At 34.2% G+C, this 23,162-nt stretch overlaps 2 protein-coding genes across 3 annotated transcripts; one reads left to right on the top strand and one right to left on the bottom strand.

The window, feature by feature from the left end:
- Positions 1-135: 135 nt before the first annotated feature.
- On the top strand, positions 136-3,808 carry LOC140054448 (flavin reductase (NADPH)-like). 2 transcript variants are annotated; one of them, XM_072099432.1, is made up of 6 exons: positions 136-518; positions 1,634-1,819; positions 2,199-2,400; positions 2,674-2,844; positions 3,090-3,238; positions 3,419-3,808. In XM_072099432.1, the coding sequence occupies exons 2-6, from the start codon at positions 1,685-1,687 to the stop codon at positions 3,422-3,424; spliced, it is 663 nt and encodes a 220-aa protein (XP_071955533.1). In that variant the 5' UTR covers positions 136-518; positions 1,634-1,684; the 3' UTR covers positions 3,425-3,808. The 2 variants fall into 2 exon arrangements, with proteins under 2 accessions (XP_071955533.1, XP_071955534.1); XM_072099433.1 differs by lacking the exon at positions 136-518 and adding an exon at positions 522-574.
- Positions 3,809-3,886: 78 nt separating this feature from the next.
- On the bottom strand, positions 3,887-5,104 carry LOC140054449 (uncharacterized). Its single transcript, XM_072099434.1, has 2 exons — positions 4,706-5,104; positions 3,887-4,403 (listed from the first exon to the last, which is right to left on the bottom strand). Exons 1-2 carry the CDS (start codon positions 4,721-4,723, stop codon positions 3,930-3,932), a joined length of 492 nt encoding a protein of 163 aa, XP_071955535.1. The 5' UTR covers positions 4,724-5,104; the 3' UTR covers positions 3,887-3,929.
- Positions 5,105-23,162: the final 18,058 nt, after the last annotated feature.

Below are 23,162 nucleotides of genomic sequence, written 5' to 3' on the forward strand. Positions count from 1 at the left end.
AAATATTGTAAACAGAACTACAATTCATCCGTCCACATGATGTGTAGTGTCTATATTAAAAAAAAGTGATTATCAATAATAACTTTAGAACATGTTCTTTGTCGGTCTTCTAAGCCATACACATCCGGGCTATTGCGCACGTACAATCGAAATTATTATATTGATAAATATGCGAAGGACGATTTTTAGATCAGTCGGCCTACACAACAAAGCAGTTTGCTTAAGTTCGATTCACACTTAACAATTTTGAACAGATTAACACTAAAAAAGAATAAGTGAAGCATTTAAAAGTGACGTTGTCTTTTCATTTTTTGGCATTTTATTACAGAACTTTCACATACGCAGGGGCGCATATAAACAGATTTCACTGCATTAAGACCAACCCTATGCAGGCCTCGCTACCACCTGATAGGCCTAACGTAATATTTCAGCATTGACAAACGAAAGTAACTCGATCTCATATCATGTGAATATATTAAATATTGAAGCAAACACGGGGCTGTCAAACAACAGAAAAGGTAGGTGTGTCGTCTTCCGGGTTGACAATAACACATAACAATAGGCTACACGTCAGGTAAACGATTGACACTGTTAGGCAGGGAGTTAACAACTCCCTGGTTCAGGCTTGGGTACCGTGATCCTAGGTAACCGATGACTATAGTATATTATAGTATAGTACTGTATCTTGAATGTGATCGTAAATGAATATAGTATGCCCACCGATATTGTTGTTAACTTAACTTGTACTGTATTCATATGCCTGAGTCTTTGTTAGTATTAAATTAAGGTATTTCTTCCCGATTTGCATTTTGTCTGGCTTTCACACTATCGAATCGCCCACCCGTGTCGTGTGAACAGGTGATAGCTACAACCCCTGGTCATCTATTGTATATAGGCCTATACATTGATATCTATCATCGATACGTGACCATCAATCACTCTACCATGTTTACTAAATGAAACATTTAATATTTACATTACAAACATGCATTATGCACTGTAATATTATTTGTTATAGATATATAATTACACACGATTTAGGATTACGACGACAGAAGGTTTGAAATCGATTTGCTATTCCTATTGAATAACACATCGCGTTGCACACTGTATAAGAATGTATTATTATTATTCATTTCTATCTAATTTGCTATCAATAAAAGAACTATGGGAGCTGATGACGTAGGCACTTCTTACAATATATTGGCAGTCATAACTTAATTGATTGTAAAGCTTGGTTCCCACTAGCACGCAACGCAAGGATGATCAGTGGTCAGGATCCCTAAAGCTTGGTTCCCACTAGCACGAAACGCAAGGATGATCAGTGGTCATAAAGCTTAGTTCTCACTAGGACGTAAATTCAACGCAAGCGTGTTGAATGACAAGCGAAAGTTCGAATCAAATCAATCGCGTGTGATTGGTCAATTCACTTACGTTGCGTTACGTCCTTGTGTTGCGTCTTTAGTAGTAACCAAGCATACGTATCGGAAATATCAACGCAAAATAGGGCAACGCACTTAATTTTACTTAATGTTTACAATTTTCTCTCTCCCCCTGTTTCAAAATCCTAGATCCGCCACTGGCCTAACTCTCATTGAATTATTTATATTTATTGCTATATTTTGTTTTACAGAACTGGCTAGATAATATCATTTAAAAACTTTAAACTGTTAGAAATAGGAATATGAAGATAACAGTAGTTGGTTCAACCGGTCAGACTGGTTACCATGTAGTTCGACTGGCACTTAAAGCTGGACATGAAGTACAAGCACTCTTACGTAATCCAGCTAAGATGCCACTCAAGCACCAACGGTTAACGGTAAGCAGAACTCGGATCTCTTCCAAAACAACATACAAAAAAAAATTCAAAATTTAAATGCTGTCAGAAACCGTTGATTGGAAATTTTGAGAACAAAAGGAAATTACAAAAAAAAAAAACACGTTCAGAGGGAAAGAAATCCTTTTTGAATTTTGAGAATAAAATGCAATCGTTGTCAGCAGACTAACTGACCGACCGACGTCATTCATGCTTGACGAAATAAAAATTCCGAGATTCTGTCTATTGTTGTCTAAAAGCATAATTATACTATGAATGTTTGAATTATGTATGGCACGCCTACGTATGGAACGCAAAAAAGGCATTAATATCGTAACAAAACTCTCAACTAAACATTAAATACCGTACTTTTCTTCTGTAGGTTATTAAAGGAAACGTGCTATCAGAAACCTTTTTAGCGACAAACTTTGCTGATCAAGATGTGGTTATTTCGTGTCTGAACACGCATCCTGGACTGTGCGTCAAGATAACGCTATACACAGATTCTATTGAAGTTATAACAGGTGCTATGAGGCAAGCTGGAGTGAAAAGGTTAATTACGATGACGTCATGGTGTACTGGAAGTAGGTTTATAACAATATGCATACTATGAAATAATATTTAAAATAATTTTGGGTGCCAAAAATATGTTTTTGATGTGCGTGAGAATACAGTATTATCAGAGGTATAACTTTTATAGGAACAAACACTATACAAGCAAAAAATGGCATCATTTTGTATCAAACTCCCAACACACTCTAAAGCTCTGTCTACATTATCAAATTTTATGTGACGAAAACAAGTGATGTGCCCATATATGGACATGATGTCATATAACTATCTTATTTAACTTGCAGGTGATCCAAAGGACCCAGGTCCATTCCTCATGGAGTATATTTTGAAGCCTCTCTTCATGAAGATAATTCTGGAGAATATGACGTGTATGGAAGAATACCTGATGAAGGAATGCCATGACATCATCTACACAATTGTCAGACCACCAAGAGTTGTCAAGGATCGTACATCTGGTAATCTTCTTCTTTTTTTCTTCAGCCTATATCGTCCCACTGCTACCAAAAAGGCCTCTCTCAACTGGTGCCAGTTGTCTTTTTGTCATGAGAAAGAAATCTTTGCGCGCGTCTGATTTGAAAATAGGTCTCTGTGATCTTCACCAAGTTCTAACTCCACTACTAACGGACTGAAATACATTTCCACTAGAGTAGACAGAATGATGTTGTTTTAGCTAAACAATATTAATTCTTTTCTTATTTAGGTAAGGAGTTAATATCCCAGGAAAGATTCCACGTGAAAGAAGCATGTAGTACGATTCCAAACGTTGATGTGGCAAAGTTTATGGTGTCTTGTGCTGAAACTTCAACGTGGGAATCAAAAGCTGTCGCCATTGGCGTACCTTGGAAAATTGTAAGTTCAAGATTTAATATACTGATCAACACCGTTATAATGTCTATCCAATTATCATAGAATGCCATCGAGAGAATATGAACTGAACATGTTTCTCTGTGCGGCTTCACTGTCGTGACGTCACTCTCTACACATGACACCACATTCTAGCAACTAGCATTTTTTTTTGTTTCTTCACAGATTTGAAGCCAAACCAGACAACTATTAACACAAAGAACAAACAAGATACACATTGCTTCCAATGTACGGAAAAGAAATTAGGAAAATGTGTGGTTATCGTAAAGTAAAATACAAGATGATTACATAATATAAACAAATATATTATTTTTATATAAAACATTTATACAATGTAGTGTCTACAGTTAAATTAACGTCAAAACATTTCGAAAATTATCGTCAGCCATCCAACAATGGGAAATTCAACAAATCACTATTTCTATCGTCAGCCATCCAACAATGGGAAATTCAACAAATCACTATTTCTATTTTTGAAATTTCTACTTGTGGACTGTATTAGGGCCTAAATGTCACTGAACTGTAGAATATTAAAAGGATCGTCAAAAGTGCCTATGTTCTGTACTGTATAATTCATTTTCAAGAAAGGAATATAAAAGTCATGGATTGATTTAAACAGAAAGAGTTAATAAAATGTTTGTAGGCCTAACATGTTTGGCTGTTAGTGTTTATGTGATCATAAATTGTAACAAGCAGCAGGGTTTGGTAAAGATAATGCGTCTTCTTCTTGATAATCTCTACTTCTTGTTAACTGTATCAAAATTGATCTTAAATCAAACATAATCTTTTCTAATCTTTTAAACGATCGATCACTATCAACGAGGGCGTGTTTTAGTTCTTGATGGATGTCCAGAAGTGCATTCTCGAGGCCCTCTATCGAGCAATTCTCAAACTCACACTCAACAGTCTCAATGATTCTATTGAGGTAGCCAGTTGACATTCTGTTCAATTCTAACGATCCTTTGGCATAATCTAATAGAGAAGCCATATTTTCCGACACATCGTCAACTAAATTTCCACCGGTAGCAACAGGGGAATTAGGTCTATCTCCCGCATTTACATCTACTGGAGAAGTTGATCCTTCGTGTGAGTAGGTTTTTCCATTGAAGTTTTGACGCTTATCGGCATGGTGAAGCTGGTGTCCTGATGACTAAAATTTAGAAAAACAAAATTCAAATAAAATGATTAGGTTTAGGCCTAGGCCTAGGTTAGTTCACCCTATTTAACTAGGCCTAGACTAAGTCTAGATCTTCTGTTCTTGATTTCGAGAATATCTGCTTTTGCGGCTTATTGCAACACTCGGATATATCTATCTATCTAATAGTAACAAAACATTATTAGGCCGGGCCTAATTTAGTTAAAATAATTTAAATTTAAATTTTAAAAAATATATAAGGCTTAGGCCTAGTGAGTCTTTCTTGAATCCAACCAGGCTAGCATGAGTCAACTAACCTGTAGTTCATTTGCCATTTTAAATGCACTTGATCCTAAAATTAATTCCGAAGATGCATCCGATAGTTGAAGGCTATAGGCTAGACCTGAACGTGGTGTTAAAAACGTGCGAAAAATAATGATTTGAAATATTAAAACTGCGCGCGCGTCATATTCTATTCATAAACGGGCGCGGGTGCATACTATGGAGGAGAGAGATGATGATAAATTGAATGCACTTTTTATACAGAATTATTAAAAGTTAAAAACAAAAGATTAAAACAGAAAGTCTGTATCATCATCTTGCATTGTTTGGATATAAACTTTATATGACAACAAAATGTGATGTGCCCATATATCACTACCATATTTGGTATATTATAATTATTTATATACTTTTTTTGTCAAACTAGTTTGATACTGATAGAGCTTTAGTTAACAACGAAAACAAACTATAAAAATGTAGATGAACGAAAGAATATCGTAATTGACGAATAACGCACAAACGCCTCTGCCTATTAATATTACTGAAATCGTTATTTAAATCGGAAGTCCTGTTAGATACATCGTTTTAATCTGACAAAATGTTCATCTATGGAAAGTACCACGTGAAAAATCGAATAACATTTAGTAATAATTTACTGATTTTAGAAAATGTATCGTAAGATTGTGCGTAAAATGACGTCACTATTACTCATAAGTAAATCTCGGATCTCGTTAAAGTAGGAATCACTACAGCATCACAGAAGCTTTGTTGTTCATCAAAATGTCATATTTCAAGTCATTCACCTAAAGAAAGTGTCAAATTTTTAAAAAATACTAATAATAAAAACAGATGAAATTCTTTGTCTGACATTTCACGAAAATGAATCACCAAAGTAGGATGGATTATGGGATATCAATGGTCAGTTTTCAGCATCTCCTTGATTTGTACAACTAATAAGTCAACCGTATTGTTACAAATTAAACACCCTAACATTCCCAGTATCAGTCCATTGAGTAATTAAAAGATTATCGGGATATCGGTCAGTTTCGTGACCTGCGGCGCCGACATTTCAAATAATAAAAAATATCTAAGCGATCGGTAATTGTATGTTATTTCTAAATGCAATTCTGCTGAAATGCAAGTTGAATCGAATTAATTAACGAAAGCAAACACATCTATAGACTTATGGTGTGAAAAGGAATCATAGTAAAATCAATTTCTTACCGGTACTTTAACGGGACCTAGATCTGTATTGTTTTACGTACGTGGAATTAATGCATAAAGCAATCAACAAGTAGACGATGTGGTGGGTATCTTATGAAATGACGCCAACTACTTTCAACCATTAATGGCTGAGCAGTATAAATCTCTGTCTACACTATCAAACTAGTTTGACAAAAAGGTGTGATGTGCCCAAATATGGTAGTGATATACCCAAATATGGTAGTAATGTGACATCATCATGTCTTTGTGGGCACATCACATAAAGTTTGATAGTGTAGACAGAGAAGCAAAGTCGTCCGTAGAGAATAATCTAACGAAATCTAAAAATATTAACAAAGACAGCTGCATTAAAATGAGTTTAAATAATATTCATTTTCTCAATTTAATAGAGTTTAACCTAACTACTGTTTTCTTTTGAAATGTACTTGATTTAGAATAACCAACCATCAGTATAAAATACCATCAGTATAAAATACCATCAGTATAAAATACCATCAGTATAAAATACCATCAGTATAAAATACCATCAGTATAAAATACCATCAGTATAAAATACCCTCAGTATAAAATACCCTCAGTATAAAATACCATCAGTATAAAATACCATCAGTATAAAATACCATCAGTATAAAATACCATCAGTATAAAATACCATCAGTATAAAATACCATCAGTATAAAATACCATCAGTATAAAATACCATCAGTATAAAATACCATCAGTATAAAATACCATCAGTATAAAATACCATCAGTATAAAATAATTCGTCATAATAGTTCGTTCCATGGAGTTATTTTTTATCCAGGATTCAATTTGTTATCTACTGCCACCTACGGTGGGCGAGGTTTTTTCTTGACGTCTGCTGAGGCACAAATCATGAATAAAATGCATGAGATTATTATTTTCCATGTTTAAAAAGAACCTATTTCCTAAATAACAATCTAAATAATCTTTCTCAACTAAAAACATCGAAGATTAAGACGGCCTTTAAGTCCAGGACTACTCAGGTCCATAGTCTAAAGTATATCCACTGAGCCACACACTGTTGACCACAGCCTATTGATCTATGTCCTGCAGCAACCCCTATTTTATACAATGTTCTACTTTATACCATAATCAAGCTGTTGAATAATTAATGATTTCTGTCTCTGACGTCCAGAATGGTTGACAGAGCCTGTGACGATTGAAAAGGGTCAAGCGTAGTCTATTGGTCTACAGCGCACTCTTGCCATTCAATCCTATTTAAATAATTCATTAAACTGAAATTAAACAAAATACTGAAGACATCAATAAATAACGAAAATCAATAATTACTAATAAATCTAGAATTGCTCTTGGGGATAAACCACTACGAATTTTAAGAACTAATTATTGTGAGTTATTATTTTAAATTATTCCTTGTCTTGTTTCTCTCTTCAATGAATCAGATTTATTATCAAGACATGTAAGTGTTAGTACATTTTGATCATTTATTTCGTATTATTTATTTTATTTCTTTATTGAATCACAAAGTTTGTAGATAAATAAGATCAGCCTACTGCCTTATGAGTGAAAACATTTAAAAAAACGCCATACATTTAAAACATTTATATTTTAAACAATACGTATACCATTCAGAATATAGCAGTCAATTATTGAAGAAAAACGGTTCACAAGAAGAATAACTGTTTAGAATTTACTTGATGGTGGATCATTTCTAATTTGGTAAACGTTTTCAACTGCACACATTTTACGTACGCGCGTCAATCATCTCGCGTACGCGTCAATCATCTCGCGTTCACGCGTCAATCATTTTGCGTCCGCGTGTTAATCATCTCACGCTCGCGCGTCAATCATCTGGCGTCCGCGCGTCAATCATCTCGCATCCGCGTATCAATCATCTCGCGTCCGCGCGTCAATCATCTCACGCCCGCGCGTCAATCATCTCACGCCCGCGCGTCAATCATCTGGCGTCCGTCACCCGATACTTTGAAATAGAAAGATCTTTAGGTGTTAATCGGCGACACTACTTTCTCACCTCTTTTACAAACAATCTTTTCTAAAATTATTTTAATAATACATAATGTAACATGTACTGACGTATCTTTGTATTCTTATCCTTGACACTACAAGCCTCTTGGGCAACTCTTTCCAATTTAAAAGTGAGAAAATAATCTCAGTGTCTGTCAGTACAATGCCTTGTCTATTCTTACACTATACCCACAGGTACGATGTTAATATTAGTAATAATTTAAAAGCTTGAAAAAGGTCAAAGAAAGTTGATTAGAAATGTATTAAATATACAAATAAGTTGTATATGTTGTACATTTAATCGTCATAATCATCGTCATAATCATAATCATAATCGTCGTCGTAATTATAATCATCATCGTCATTATCATAATCATCATACACCATAATCATCATCATGCACCAGCATCATGAGCATCATCATCCTCATCATGCATCATCATCATCATGCATGTTCATCATTATCATCATCATGCATGTTCATCATTCGCATCATCATCATGCATCATTTAATCATCCCCATCATGCATGTTCATCATTATCATCATCATGCATGTTCATCATTATCATCATTATCATCATCATGCATCACAATCTTCATCATATCATCATCATCCTGCATCACAAAAATACCCACCTACACCTGTCATCCTCGACGGAGTCGTTCATCTACCATGTTTTTTTTTAGATTCTTTTTTTGTTTTAGTTCCAATTTCAGTGCTACAGAAATAATAAGAAACAATAATGAAGAATAACTCTCGCCCTGACCTGGTTTATTGGTCACTATGGTCCAAAATTATTTGACTACCAGCACAAAGCATTGAGCTACTGGTCATTACACTAGCATAGATAGAAGGCAGTTCATTACACGAACAGATTGCCATCCAATAACTAGTAGAAAGGAATACTTTGCAACCCGTTTAGCCCGCCCTACTTCCTTTCAAGTTACGCTCCTAATAAAGCGATAGAAAAATTAATTTAGGTCTAAAACATAAAAAAAAGCAACAAAAGCTAAACGAAAAAACACACGATACACAATGAAAAAGACAATCTATTTTAACGGGTTTGAAAGTATATGGCCTATGTCCCTACTGTTATGTCATATTTTCAATGCTATTTTTTTTTTATTTTCCATGTTTAAAATCTGATTCAGTTTTTAAATTAAATCTTGAATCAGTAAAAACATCAAAACATTACAAATTTAAACTTAATTATAGAGTATAAATAAGAAGCAATGTTCACGGTAAAGTCAATAGCTTTTTTGTTTACAACACTTCGTAATATCGTTGGCGGTTCGTAATATCGTTGGCGGTTCGTAATATCGTTGGCGGTTCGTAATATCGTTGGCGGTTTGTAATATCGTTGGCGGTTTGTTTACAACACTTCGTAATATCGTTGGCGGTTTGTAATATCGTTGGCGGTTTGTTTACAACACTTCGTAATATCGTTGGCGGTTTGTAATATCGTTGGCGGTTTGTTTACAACACTTCGTAATATCGTTGGCGGTTTGTTTACAACACTTCGTAATATCGTTGGCGGTTCGTAATATCGTTGGCGGTTCGTAATATCGTTGGCGGTTCGTAATATCGTTGGCGGTTTGTTTACAACACTTCGTAATATCGTTGGCGGTTCGTAATATCGTTGGCGGTTTGTTTACAACACTTCGTAATATCGTTGGCGGTTTGTTTACAACACATCGTAATATCGTTGGCGGTTTGTTTACAACACTTCGTAATATCGTTGGCGGTTTCCCACTTTTTATAAACGACCAAACTATTAATATTTTAGCTCTCTTTTTCAATTCAAAGGAATATTAAATGTACATGTTTATCTTATTGTTAATCTTACACCATTTTCAAATCTGTCGATATCCAAGATAAAATATGCTATAAATGGGAATTTTTCTTCTTAACTTTGTGATTTTTTAAGTGAGTAAACTAATCTGCCATCTGGTGATATAAATGCTTATTACAACAAGTGACACTTATCAATTTCATAGCAAAGCTATCAAAGGATTTGCTACGTTTAGTCAACGTTAAATCGTCGTCGCTGTATATTCCGCGGAAGAGTTCAGATTTACCTATTGAGTGATGGAATGAGTTAGAAAGTCGATTTCCGAGTAACCAATAATTTGTGCTTCATATTTTTTTATTTTTTTTTTTATTTTATATATATTTTTACTTCGAAAATTCGTTATGCTGCTCAAAATATTGCGACAATGGATTTAAAGATCAGAACTCATAACTAACGTAAAATATAAAAAAACAAAAAATAAACGGTCTAATGAGTAATTAAGTACATTATTTTATTTATAGTAAATTACTAAACGTAAAATCAGAGGCCCGGGGGAACGACAACTCAATGCAGCTTAGCTTCGTTGATTAATATACCACAAGTTGAAAACAATGTTTTCGATAAAATAGAGCGGCAAACATATTACTGATATCATTTCATCCGACATGTATCACTGTCAAATTACATTTATTAAAAACACGTCATCTTAATGATAGAATATACATCTTCTATTTAAAGTTCATAACCTCTAACAAGGAAATACAGAGATTTGTGAGTTTTTAGATTGTATTTTGATTTTGTTGAACATGTCGTGAACTTGTATTTAATGAACGACACGTTTTCAGTCACCGATGTAATCTTCACAGACGACAGTTTGACAATAATTCAGATTTATTCATTGAGCCATAAAGTTTAAGTATGTCCGTAGCTGATTTACTTAGCTTGGTAATTGAGCAAATTAAAGGCCTAACCATTTCACCTTTCATCTTTCTCAAACGAACGAAAAGAAAAACAATGGAATTTGTGAAATTCTTGTTTTTAAAAATCCATTTAAACGGTACAAATTTCTACGAAGAATCGTTGTAAACTCTGTTTAACCTATAGGCAAAGTTATTTACGCGATTCCGAAGCATTGGTTTATGCGCATGCGTAGTCATATCAATTAAATAATTCAATTATAATAATTTAAATGACCCACTATATTAATGTAAAGCATCTCAGTGGACTTGGTAATGTGCACCGCATACTAATATATACATATTTGAAATAAATTAAAACATATTGAAAAATGAGTCACTTTTAGATATTATAATATTACTTTTATCGTAATATTGTATTAATCAATGCAAAGCCAATGTATGGAATGCCAATTTTCAGATGTATTCTTAAAAGGCAATACTCCAGGCTATGGATTAGCACAAATAGGCCTGGATATGGAAGGCCTTTTGCCAACATATTATTTCTCACAATTCAACCCTAGGCTACAAATTAGCTAAGACAGACTTGTATATTATTGAAGGCCTTGTTGCAAACATATTCTCACAAGTGAATACTCTAGGCTACGAACTATCGTATCCACATGGGAAGTATATCTTAAAGCAATGACTTTTATAATAAACTCAATATTATGCTCTAATGGTATGGCTTCCTGTTATCTATTGTTCACTTGTTTTAACATTCATCCTATTAGAGTATTAGATTTACAATATTTGCTCAGGGATAACTAAAGCTTGGTTCCCACTAGACGCAACGCAAGGACGTAAGCGCAACGCAAGCGAGCTGACCAATCACAAGCAGTGGATTATTCAAACTGTCGCTTGTCATTGGTGTAAACTCGCTTGCGTTGTGTCTCTATAGTGGGAACCAAGCTTTCGAGTATAGCTAATTCCTCTAAACCATTACGGATGTAATTCTATAAACGTAGGCCTATAACCTATCTGCCATGACGTTGTGTATGGTATTTCCTAATCCTTTACATGACAACATTGTTCACAATGATGTATATTATTTAATACGAGGGCATAACTAATCCCTCTAAAAACCATTTACGGATGTCATTCTAAACGTATAGCCTAGTCCGTATCTCTCATGACATTATACAGACATTTTTATTTTTGTTTTGTTTTCCAATCAGCTAGCTATTTTTTTCCTGTTTTATTAAATTCAAGCAATCGCTGTTTTTCTTTTTTATTTCTATTTCGTTGGTTTAGCACACTTTCATTCATTATTCTTTTCCATGACAAAGATATACAAAGATTGAATTGAAAAAAAAATAAACATGTGTTAAAAAACATGTGTTTATAACATGTATTATGTACTATAATATGGTTAATATGGCAATCGCTGTTTATCAATGTTAACAAGGATAATAATTTCTACTACTATAAAATCAATAGATTACAAGAAATATCTTCAGTGGTGGTGTGGTGACACACACAGTACATACATACCGGTAATGTAGACCTGCAGAGCAGTGCACAATTTGTGGTAATGTTTCATTAGTATAATGTACATGCGTGGTTTCCTATGTGTTTGGCAATTGGGTGTTGGTCAATGTCATCTATACATAACAACCCATTAATATCGTTCTTTTTTATTTTCGATTTTTTTTAGGTTTTGTGAATAAACGTTCAAGTAGTACGCCCATCCCGGTATGATATTAGACAGTATTGTGAATACTTAACTTCAAAATGTTGTTTTTCTGAAATGCCATCACCATCCCATGATGATCATGATGATTATGATGATTATGATGACCATGATGATTATGATGATCATGATGATAATGATGATTATGATGATTATGATGACCATAATGTGATGATCATTATGATCATGATGATAATGATGATTATGATGATTATGATGATAATTATGATCATGATGATAATGATGATTATGATGATTATGATGACCATAATGTGATGATCATTATGATCATGATGATAATGATGATTACGATGACCATAATGTGATGATCATTATGATCATTATGATCATGATGATTATGATGATTATGATGATTATGATGACTATGATGATCATAATAATCTTAATGATCATGATGATTATGGTGATTATGATCATGATGATCATCATAATCATGATCATCTTAAATCATCACGATCATTATGATCATCATAATCATGCATTCAAGATCACTAGACCATTTTGTTGGAAGGAAAGAAAGGGTTCAGAGACAGAATCAAGTCAGTTGAAACTGACTGTGAAAATATTACACATTTTAATTATAAGTCTATAATATTGTACACTCGACCACGTTGAGTCCTTCTACATTCCCCAATGATTCTCTAAGTCATATCGAGAAACTACGTGACGCCTTCCCTGTCGCAATTAATGATTATTCTGCTTCGTTATCAATTATAGATTACTTTACAAACTAAGCATTCCTTATTATTATTATCCCATGTATCCCAATGGAGTTGTTATCCCATTACGTCACTTTGATAATTTAAACATTTGTGAGTAATATTATTGTTTAGGCCTATTTATCAAAAAAAGTGCATTGTACTGAAGTATTGTTAATGGAGCAAAACCTGATGATGTCAATAAATGATTCATGTTCCAATATCTTTACAAAATGTCACACATTACATGGTCTAATTAATCTAATTATAATACAAGCCTATTTTTCATATTGCAAGTTTTCAATATACTGAGCATGCGTACAATTATGGCAGAGTATGAAAAATATCTGATCACTTATTACATGCTTAATTAATATAAATAACAACTTTGTATTTATTTATTTATTCGACTTCTCACTAACTCAGTTAGTGAAGGATCTGGACCAACAGGTGGTAAACACCTCTAAAACGGTCCAGTCCCAATTTGCACAGTGGCTGTGTGTGACAGTGGCTGTGTTTGTGTGGACTAGTACACCGGGGTAACCCCTACTCGTCTCGAAAGATGTACTAGGTTCTTTAAAGTGCGCATGAGCTATGTGTACACTGGACTTACGGTTTATAAGCCCTTATCCGAGAAGACTCGTTCTACCACCAGAACCATGGAGCGAGTGAGCCTCGAACCCTTGCCGATGTACGGTTCCACTGTCTTAACCGCTCGGCCACTCACTCACTCGCTTGTATAACATCGTATAACATAACAATAGTCCTTATCCGAGAAGACTCGTTCTACCACCAGAACCATGGAGCGAGTGAGCCTCGAACCCTTGCCGATGTACGGTTCCACTGTCTTAACCGCTCGGCCACTCACTCACTCGCTTGTATAACATCGTACGTTTATCTGTCTGTTTGAAATTGTAATGCAGTAATGGGAAGAAGGAACAACAAAGACAAGAATATGGATATTCATTCTCTCCTCCACCCCATCAACTCTCCTACATTCATCCTATTCATGTATTATGGATATTCATTCTCTCCTCCACCCCACCAACTCTCCTACATTCATCCTATTCATGTATTATGGATATTCATTCTCTCCTCCACCCCATCAACTCTCCTACATTCATCCTATTCATGTATTATGGATATTCATTCTCTCCTCCACCCCATCAACTCTCCTACATTCATCCTATTCATGTATTATGGATATTCATTCTCTCCTCCACCCCACCAACTCTCCTACATTCATCCTATTCATGTATTATGGATATTCATTCTCTCCTCCACCCCATCAACTCTCCTACATTCATCCTATTCATGTATTATGGATATTCATTCTCTCCTCCACCCCACCAACTCACCAACTACATTCATCCTATTCATGTATTTGTATATGCATCCAGTGAGAACAAAGGTGGATTTTAACATTAAATATCCTCATTCCCCAAGTGGTATTCAATTAAAATTAAATCAAACTACAGGTTTATTCACAATTTCGGGTATGTATTTCAATCCATGAGGATTATATACTTATTATTATATACTTATTATTATATACTTATTATTATATACTTATTATTATATACTTATTATTATATACTTATTATTATATCTAGCAAGTAATCGAATTATAGAACAAACATTAACTACATGAATACTTTTGTCTGTTGTTTAATGTAAACGTTTTTATTTCTTAGGCCTATTTCGATAAAGCAATATGAGTAAATGATTGAGAAATTGAAGAACACGATGACGAGGATTTTAAGCTTTAAAAACAAACTGTGACGGTTATAATAACATTATTAGATGGTTACAGCTAAATATGAATTGACATATTCATATGATTCTATTTCATAAAAAAGATCTATTTCAGCAGACATTTTATAAAATAAAATGTTTACAACATTAAAGAGGATTTGAAAGGATCTTCGTTACTATGGACGCTGAATAAAAAACGTTTTCTGTTATAAAAACTATAAAAACAACTTGAATAATCCCCAGCATCGAGTTCATAGTCATCCAATCAAATGAAGAATGTGTAATTCTGTTAAATCAGGATAAGTACAAACACCATACGTCAACTGCTGTTATTAATATTCACCTGCAGTTTCTCAGTATCTCCACTTATTGTTATAAATTAATAGAGTAATCCTACGTTTGGCGGAGTAGATTAGGATTTCTACTGAATTGCTTGGAAAAACATTATTTCAGGCTGCGCATGACAATGAAAAAGCTTGGTGGTTTTCCATGTGAAGAACGTACGCGCCAGCTGTGCTGCACAAACAATCTAAAGCAATCATAAGACAGATTGGATGATCCGTCATTTGTGATTGGTATTATTTTTCGTTTGTCTTCATATTTACCCCCTAATATCCTACGCATCCTGTATTGCTCTATGATTCTTCCCTATTTGAGTTATTGTAATATTGTTTGGTGCAACACATACTCCACAAACCTTAATAAATTGCATACCCTCCAAAAGTAAGGCTATCAGAATTATATCTGGCGCGCCTCCGCTTTCCCATTCCTCTCATTTATTTTCAAATCTTAATCTCATCAAACTTAATGATGTCAATTTAATTCAACAAACCATTTTTGTCTACTCTGCCTTAAACAACATCCTTCCTCACCATCTTTGTTATCTATTTACTTCAATTCTTTCCATCACACACGTACTAAAAATAAATTATCTATACCCTCCCATAGAACAAATTCTTTCCAACATAACATTCGATCTCTGGACCCACCCTATGGAACAACCTACCACCCTCCATTTTAAAATCTGCTTCCCTTAAGATACTTCTCTCAAAATTAAAAAAAAATACACCTTTTCTACTTTCTACTTATTAAATATTTATTAATCGGTCATGTCTCGATCTGCAGTACCAACAGATTTTTTTTTTCTGTTATTCATATTTTAGATTATGAAATTTATTATGATTTTCTTCAATGCATTTCTTTTCTTTTTTATTTGTGTTAAGGCTCGCCCAACACAAGATGTTACAAACATCTTTCAGGGCTTTTGCCTTCATTTTCTGATATACTTTTATAATTCTGTACAATCCTGTTTCTTGTTTTCCTACTGTATGTATTCAGATTTTGTAAATAAATGTCTATTGGATTGAATTGAATTGAAATTATTGCGCGGCGCTTATACGTCCTTGTGCTGCGTCCAATTTGTGGAGTATCAACAGAGTAAACTACATGAAACATTGTGATCTTTATAATAATAGTATTATAGTCTGTCTCCTGGAAGTTCATGGCGATTATGTGAGTCATTTGTTATTACATTTGATAAAATCATCCCATAACCTGTGATCAAAAACAAGATAACTCAATTCCAATATTAAAGGGTTACTTTAATAATATTATTATTTCCTTATAATTTGTTCCCGTATAACCACCTTGACCGTCTGCCCCTGCTAACTTTATTACATGTTATTAGGTCTATTCCTTCCGCCTTTTGAGAGGATACGTATCCTGAGCTGTGAGACACTTAATGACAACATCACATATGTTTAATAGTTTCACGTTTTCAACTTTTAGTGTTGATGCAGAAATCTTGTTACATTCTGAATCATTTACCCCTACTCATTAGTCAGTTACTATAGTAACTAATGAGTAGGGGTAACACGGATCAAATATCAATTGAAATAACGTATTTCTCATGTTATGATGTAAATTGCGCATTTGTATTATAATTTGTCAAAGGATTTCTCTACAACGGCCGAGTCAAATTGATGATCGTGGTAAGCCTGCAATAATGCTACGCCCTAGTAAAATACACTATAAATAGTATAAGACTAAAACTGAAAATTGCAAAGCGACCTATATAATAGGCCTAGCTCTCTGCTGGTGTAATGTTTCCGAAAGGATAACCAGGACTTCTGAGATCGTATAGCATTACTGGAACTATTTTTTGCTGGAACTGACATAGCAGAGTAGAGGATAACCTCTCTAAATAAACGGCGATTCACTTGGTAAAAAGATATATATTGGCACGCATGGCGTACGCGTTTCATACGCATAAATTAATCTAGGACAACGTTGTGCTGGTGGTGGAACCACACAATATAATGACTTGTTGAAACTGGCATAACTCGTTAAGCTGGGATGGGGTTCTCCGTGTAGGAGACATGGAAATAAAATCTTATCCACCTAATTCAAACACACCACTCTAGGATTCCCTTATGGAAACAAAAGTCATTTATTTCATTATTTTCTCATTTTTAGCATCATCATTAAAATAATTGAAACTCGGTACTTATTAGTATTCTTGTGCTCAACGATGCATACTAATCCCTGGGGCAAAAACATTATCACATAAATTATGCAAAAGGTACAACGTGCACAACGCCCCTCGTAATTCACATATCTACGCATGCGCGCGCAGATGATCCGACAAAAGTTTCAAATTAGCTGTATAATCGATTGTTGCCGATTTCCACTGATTGGCACGAATAATTAGCCATTGTCAATGAGGCATGAACTGCGCACGCTTACGAGTAGCAGCCGATAATAATTACCCGATCCCTCCATACGCGCATACATCGTTTTCTGTAATGAGCTTAAATATTAGCGCCAGTAGGAGCTGGATTTGTCATGCAATAGTATTATTATTATTATTTCTCGTCTAAATGAGTGGTATTGATCTATTTATGGATGATTTAAAGTGCATTTCAGATATCTTGTCAACCCATTATATTATGCTTATTATCTGGGGATATATGCAAAATTACTATTATGGTGATTAACGTACTGGGGAAAGTTCAGAAGTCCACAAATTAATGTTTCCAGAAAGTAAGGAACAGACACATGCGTTACTATACTGCATGCTATAATAGTAAAAGATGTACTTATTAAAAAAAAAACCTCGTAGAATTATTACGTAACTAAGGTTTCCAGGCACGCGATTTACGGGTTCTCACACCGTACACACACATTGTTAAAGATACGTTAAAGATATTTCAATTTACCGTCTTTGGGTCCCTAGACGGCAACAACGATGTGGGTGCAACTCAAATGAGTTGACCAATCACAAGCGACAGTTCGGATGAAACTGTGTGAATGATCAAATAACTTGCGGTGCGCGCGCTTTACGTCTACTGAGGTGCGTCCAAGAGATTATGGGTATTATATCACCAATTAGCTTGCTTGATCTACTTATTCTACCACATTTTTCAACGTGACATTTTCACACTCCTTTTACTTCATTAATTGAATTTATATGTTCGAATTTCCATAATGGAATTCATGCACAGAGATTGAATTATGCATACAATAACCATTTAAATTGATCATCACCATCGCCTTTGTCGTCGTACGGGACGCGGATCGTCCTTGACAACTCAATCATACTCCGCGTACGTTACAAAGAACCGCGCACGCTACAAAGTACACCATGTCCTAAAATAAATAAAATATTCACTTTTTGATTTCACGTTTCAATAATAGCCATTTGTGCAGTTTGTTGGATGATGATCGTTGACTGCACAACTCACGTCGTTTATGAGTCATAGGTGTAATTACGATAGGTTAGAAGTCGCTGCGTCTGGGTCACTAATCCCCATTTTACCATTTTTATATAATTATGCTGATTTGTGATTTTGTTTATTATTGCGGTTCTTTGTGGATTTATAGTAATTATTAGGAATTTGGTCGGTGTTTAATCTATCCATTCAAATGATTAAAATGAATAAAAAGAAAATACAAAATTATAATAAACATCTAGGCGTGCGTTTAGTATTCTGTAATAGATGTATTTGTCAAACCCGGCAGGTCTAAGAAAAGGAGAGTTTAAATTCGATTGTCAATCTCGATGTCATGTCATAAAAATCAGCATATATATAGAAAATCACCGATTTCACCTTTTCTTGTCTATCACTAATACCAACATTGAGTAACATTTAGTTAGTGTTATAATAGAACAAGTCTAAGATAAGGACTATAAACCGTAGGTCCAGTGTACACATCTAGCTCATGTGCACTTTAAAGAACCTAGTACATCTTTCGAGACGAGCAGGGGTTACCCCGGTGTACTAGTACATCACAGCATTAATCATATCTGAGCCATCTGGGAGACCAGCCTTTGACTGAAGAGGTTACCCAGCTAGTCACGTAAATAAATAAAAAACAGAACAGCATTGGCCAACATCGCCCTCTACCAACCCCCTGCACTTTTTGCTTAGTTTAGTGACGTACATTTTGATATCGATAATGGACAAAAACCATAACATTAGTACAGTAATCCTTATGTGTAAATTGCATACCTTCTTACTAATATAATGAATAAAAACATTAAAACAAAAACCACCATGACGTCATAATATATACGTTGATCTAGATTCAAATCCTTCGGGAAGATGTTTGCAAAACTTAGTGTGGAAATCGCTAAGTACATGATCCCATTTACACTTCCACAAAGTATGTAGGCCTCTTATTGCCGCGGTGTATCCCATCGGTTAGGATAATCACTAAGACATATCATCTAACTTACACTTTCACACACAGTAGCCATCCCGCTTGACTAGATCCCAATGTGAATAACAGATTACATGTACAGATTTACACATACACACTAATGGTCTTTTTTCGTCTTTTCGTCTTTCTATTCTATAATTCGTTAGTCGTCGAGATGGGGTTACAGAGGACAACTTATTATATATCTTTTAGTTTTTCTACGTAAAATATGAACGAGATTTATCGAACTGAAATTAAAAGTAAAGACATTTCTATGAGTATTTAATGAATTGACAAATCACTGTGTATGTAATAACTCATTTCTTGATGTAATGTTAATGCGCTGTAATCTAGCAGCGGTGTTTGAGTACTTCTACGCATGTGACTAATGTAACCCACAAGGCATAAATGCAGCTTGTATTATTATAACATTTCGTGAAATGGAATTATTAAAATAAGCAATAAGTAAATGCCGTGTGTATTGTATTGATATTGTAGTTATAGCATTTACATTCAAGGTCAAGGAATATTATGATAGTCCCTTGTGAGTTAATGATATACGACAGAGGTTCCAAATATCCCGAATGGAACAAAGAATCTATGTGAAAATATGCAGAAATTTTAATTGGGTAATTCAGATTTGATTTAATGGACTTATAATTAATTCATTGCCGTTAAGTATTGAATATGGAATTGTACGGTATAAAGACATTAAGAGGACGATCGACGACCTCGCAATGGTACAACAACAACGGACACGTATATCTAGCAAAATTAAATCAAGTTTTTATTTTTAAAACCGGACTGCGAAATAATCACACCGTGCTGTTTCATCAATTAACTGAGAAAAAACAATAGTTCGGTGCCACTGTTTCCATTTTAGTGCTGCTTATTTACATGTTGCTTTGAAACATTATTATGTTAAAAAAGATACATCCATTTGGGATTCTGATTAAATGCAGAAATGTATACTCAATTTTTTTTTTTCTCTTTCGTGGGGGTCACCCACATTTATTCATTCCTTTTACAAATATATATTACATAACATACATACGTTTTTATAAAAATAAAGAACAATAAAATGCAATATAACAGCTAAAAAGGCACTATATCTATACATGTACATAAAATCGATGGAGTAAAAGTATGCTTTAAAAACGTACATTTTATGTTTATTGCAAGTTATAGTAAATGTAAATGTATACTCAATTTTAGCCTAAAATTGTAATAATAGATCTTGAAATAATATATTATTACTGGAATAAGACTAAAGTTTTCGAAACCTCTCCTGAATGGTTGTTACTGTATTTTATTAAAAGAAAATTATTATTCCCGTAAACAAATTTGGAAACCGCAATTTTAATTTTCTGATTAGCGTCCTGCTTTCTCAGCAGCAGCCAAACTTTAGAAAGACGATTGACGGTAACTTTCAACACGTGGCCTCAAATTAAACCGCCAGAATCGTCTGTACCTCTGGGGGATTTAATAATATCATCCTCAAGACATGAACAATAATTACTATGTAGTTTGAATACAAGAGATTCCAATAAATCTAGGTAGGTGGATCGAGTGACACCGGCTTTTTCGTTTATATTGGATAAAAGAAAAGACAAAACACGTGTCAACAATATCCGTCTTCTAGATATAACATTAATTTATAGTTTTTATATTAATGATTTACTATGTTTGTTGTTTCTGCTGTTTATTTTGTTTCTCTGTACTATATTGTAAAATAATGACTCTTTTTTTGCTATTTATTCCAAATTGAAATCCAGCCAATGTTTCCACATCATTGTTCACTTCATAAAGTAATTTGGATTGATGAAAATAAAATTTGTAATTTTCTATCGTGAGTTTAATGACCCGACAAAAACTAGAACGACAGACGATCAGTTATGAAAAAAAAATTAACACAAAAGCCATCAAAATAAAAATACAAAATGAGAATATAACGAATAACAGAAATATGTAACACATCATCATTGTCTAAAGCATCCTCAATACTGATTGTGGTTCACCACGCTATTGCTAAATATAGGCCTCAAGAAATGTATCGATGGTATCTCACGTCTGAATAGAAAACAGACGGGAAATAACCAATTCGTACACTCAAACAATTTTACAGACTGACAATGTTTTTTTCGTTTTCATCCTCATTGTTTCTTGATAAAAGTTGTATTACTATTAGACCTAATTAGAAAAAAACAATTTAAAGTGTTTTATTTATGTAATTTAGGGTCTCTTATATAAACCTTCCTGGTCTACTGAGACCCCCATTTCATCATTTTATTAAAATATAATATGTTCACTTATATTATATATGATCTGATGAATAAACGTGCTAATCGTATTCATAACTGAGAACAAATTAACGCTATATACAAAAAGTAAAAGGTGTGTTCTACAAGAGTACTTGGCCTTGGAATAAGTACAAGTAAAATAGTATATGAGTAGCATACGACACGAATTCTGATAATAAACAGGAAACAGAGAATGGACATACCTGATGCTTCACCTGTACAATGCGGAAGAACTTCCGAAACGACTTCAAACCCACTACCGGTATCAATGAGAGGACAGATCATGGAGGTATTAACATGACTTCCTCGATGGCCAAGAAAGGACATCTATATCACGTTGTTTACTCCTACGTTTAAAATAACCAAGTCATTGAAAACCATGACAAACTACTGTATGTACGGTATATCATTGTTCCTTTTTCCAGGATACATGACCAACGGCTTAACTTTACATCTGAAACACGACGGTTTATGGCCTTGATGGAGTGAAGAGAATATTGAAAGCTGTTACGGTTACATGTTTTAGATTAGATCATGGTGGAAAAAAGTCACATTAGTTAACGACGAAAAGTTACATTTGGAAATGTTATTGCTCGTCACTATAAACTATAATATTTCATATACAAAGTCTGTCTAATTATAAGAAGGATTTGCTGTATGGACCATGGTTCTAGCAGATATCATCCCAACACCTTCTGAAACACAGTGTCTTCAATTTAAAGTTCACAGAGTTCAATACACAGAACCTTAATGCATGAATCGCTGCATCTAGAATGAAATGTACAATAATTAGAGTGAAAGGTTTGAAAAAAGAGCGAGGTTGTGAATAACCGTAACAGTCGGCATAACGACTTGCTTGTTAATATCATCGGGAGATGAAAGCCTTATGGGAGTACTGTAGTAATCTACGGCCAAGCACAGCTGTAAGATTCATTGAATATTGAGAAAACGATGCAAAATTAGATGAAATATGGAACGTTGATAATTCGTACAAATTAATATCTGTAACACGAACCTGAAGTAGATGTTCGTGTACCCACAAGCAACGTTCATTTGTCTGCTCGTAAACGATCTGACGTTTTTTTACAAATATAAACCAGAGGGCAAATTATAGAATGTAGGTTTAATTAAATCCATTTCCAGATGAATATTTAAGCAAGAGATCTTCGTCCTAATTCTTTCATCTCCGTGAAGTCGGACTTAAAAGTTCGATTCTATCTGACGATTATCCATTTTTTCGATTGAAACCATTGGATGATACTAGGTAATCTGTGATATTTCAATAAATGTGTTTCTATGACAATGACAGGCGTACATGTACGCTCGGGATTTATAAATA

Source organism: Antedon mediterranea, chromosome 7 (genome assembly GCF_964355755.1).
Source record: "Antedon mediterranea chromosome 7, ecAntMedi1.1, whole genome shotgun sequence".
In the NCBI taxonomy this organism is placed as follows: domain Eukaryota; kingdom Metazoa; phylum Echinodermata; class Crinoidea; order Comatulida; family Antedonidae; genus Antedon; species Antedon mediterranea.

Bases quoted from the DNA above. Each gene is read 5' to 3' on its own strand.
- LOC140054448 (XM_072099432.1), top strand. From the start codon at position 1,685: ATGAAGATAACAGTAGTTGGTTCAACCGGTCAGACTGGTTACCATGTA. The intron at 1,820-2,198 runs GTAAGCAGAACT...TTTCTTCTGTAG, and splicing joins TCAAGCACCAACGGTTAACG to GTTATTAAAGGAAACGTGCT. The intron at 2,401-2,673 runs GTAGGTTTATAA...TTTAACTTGCAG, and splicing joins GACGTCATGGTGTACTGGAA to GTGATCCAAAGGACCCAGGT.